The following is a 1,821-nucleotide window of genomic DNA, read 5'->3' as shown; positions in this document are numbered from 1 at the left end:
TTTGAATTTTTCAATTTTGTTCCGTCCATTTTTTGTTGTTCTATTTTGTATTTTGAGATGAATTTGCCGTAAAAATTGTTTGGGTTTTAAAATATTGAAGAGAGAAATGGGCGAGGGGTTGTTGGATTTTCGGGGATATCTGCACATCCGTTTGTGTTTAGTTAGCCCTCCCCATGGAGAGCAACATTTTTGTTGGTTTCTCCTCTGTCTGTTCCCTTTTCTCTGCTTGGTTAACGTTTACGCAAGTGGGACTCCCACTCAGGGCACTTGTGTGCGGGCGTGGCACTTGATGGGGCATCCACTCTTGTTGTTGTAAGCCACAAAAACTTTAACTTTTGGCAACTTGTTCCAACGCCAGAGCGGGCTCGTGGGCGGGGGAGGGGCGGGGGTGGGGGCAAAGGTGGTCAGCCGCATAAAGCAAAATTGTGGCCGAGAAAGCTCAAAAGCGCTACAAAGCGTTGAGGAAACGATAGAGGGCTAGGGCTAAGCGGAAACGGATTAGCAAGGAAAAACGAGTACTTCAGAAAAACGAGCACTTTTCTCTAGGCTTTTCTTTCAAACTCAACTCAATCCCAGAATCAGTTTTATTTTGTTCAGAATCAACAGTAGAAAAATCCAGAAAAATAAGAATTTTAATATATTGATATATTTTAAGTCCGGCTTTCCGAAGATCATCCGAGAATGAATCCTGATTCGCGTATGTTTGTCCCCTTCTTCATTCTGTTCGCGTTGATCCTGGCCACTCTTTGGGGTAAGGCAATCCCTAAGGGGGAAGCTCTGAATTGTTGTCTATATATTAGTTTATATACTAGGTTTTCCAGGTTTGATTAATCGCCAGGGCCTGATTGAAGCGTATCATAAGCAGTTGCATGGAGAACCGAATGCAGTTGGCGTTGAGTGGATGGATAAGCTTGCACAGCTTACGGATCGTAGGTTCAGTTAGGGCGATAGTTAGATCAAAAGGTGTGCTAATGCTACTAAACCTTTCGTAGCTATCAATGCAGTTGTTGCCATGGCCGACAAAGATAATGCAGGGATGAAATCAGAGAGTACCCCAGTAATCAAAAATCTACAAGGACATAACAATACAACCAAGCCGCCTGTGGATCAGAACTCAGACAAAAAGAAGGAGAAGCAAGAACTCTTGCTGAAAGAGCATAAGCAGGGAAAAGTCGATGAACCACAAGGTAGCTTTATTCAATCATTAAAAAGCAACTATACTAACTTGATTTTCCCACATCCTTTAGTCAAAAATATGCCCAAGGTACGAATAGTCCCCGATTTGGACTTGAGGCGTGAGTTTGCCAGCGATAGAGCCAATCCCTATATAGACAATATCAATGAGAACTACGACATGACTTCCCAGTAATTTGGAGTCTCTCTCAATAAGAAACTAAATATATTTTGCATACAGTTCGAGTGCGTTGACCTTCACAGAGAAATTATTGAAATAAAGAAAGAGCAATCTATTAGTTGTTGAGTTGTTGATGTCTCCAAGTCTGCTCCCTCGGATGGCAAGAATCATTAATTTGGCTTGGCTTGGCCTAGAGCTGTTCACAGTTGAAACTTTATTTCATTTTGTTTGACAAAACATTTATCTCGAAATGCTTAATTATCCTGTGAATGTGCCTGTCCCAGACCAAATGCAAGGCCAAGTCAAAGTCCAAGACCAAGTCCAAGACCAAGTCCAAGACCAACTGTCAGACAGTTACAGGAAAGAGAGATAGGAATAATGAAAGTCTGAGTGGAGCTTTTCATTTCGATCGGGGCTTGGCAACCGACCTCTGTTGGTCGGAAAATTTGAGGCAATTACCGAGCGAT

The 1,821-nt window shown here is 42.3% G+C and overlaps 1 protein-coding gene across 2 annotated transcripts; it reads left to right on the top strand.

Moving 5' to 3' along the window:
* The first annotated feature begins 564 nt into the window (after nucleotides 1–564).
* On the top strand, nucleotides 565–1,472 carry LOC6901785 (uncharacterized). Of its 2 annotated transcripts, none has more exons than XM_015186629.2 (4): nucleotides 565–751; nucleotides 822–929; nucleotides 993–1,187; nucleotides 1,248–1,472. In XM_015186629.2, exons 1-4 carry the CDS (start codon nucleotides 682–684, stop codon nucleotides 1,367–1,369), a joined length of 495 nt encoding a protein of 164 aa, XP_015042115.1. In that variant the 5' UTR covers nucleotides 565–681; the 3' UTR covers nucleotides 1,370–1,472. The 2 variants fall into 2 exon arrangements, with proteins under 2 accessions (XP_015042115.1, XP_015042114.1); XM_015186628.2 differs by having other exon boundaries at nucleotides 813–929.
* The last annotated feature ends 349 nt before the right edge of the window (nucleotides 1,473–1,821 follow it).

This window comes from Drosophila pseudoobscura, chromosome X (assembly GCF_009870125.1).
Source record: "Drosophila pseudoobscura strain MV-25-SWS-2005 chromosome X, UCI_Dpse_MV25, whole genome shotgun sequence".
Taxonomy (NCBI): domain Eukaryota; kingdom Metazoa; phylum Arthropoda; class Insecta; order Diptera; family Drosophilidae; genus Drosophila; species Drosophila pseudoobscura.
This window is presented reverse-complemented; position numbering and strand designations above follow the sequence as displayed.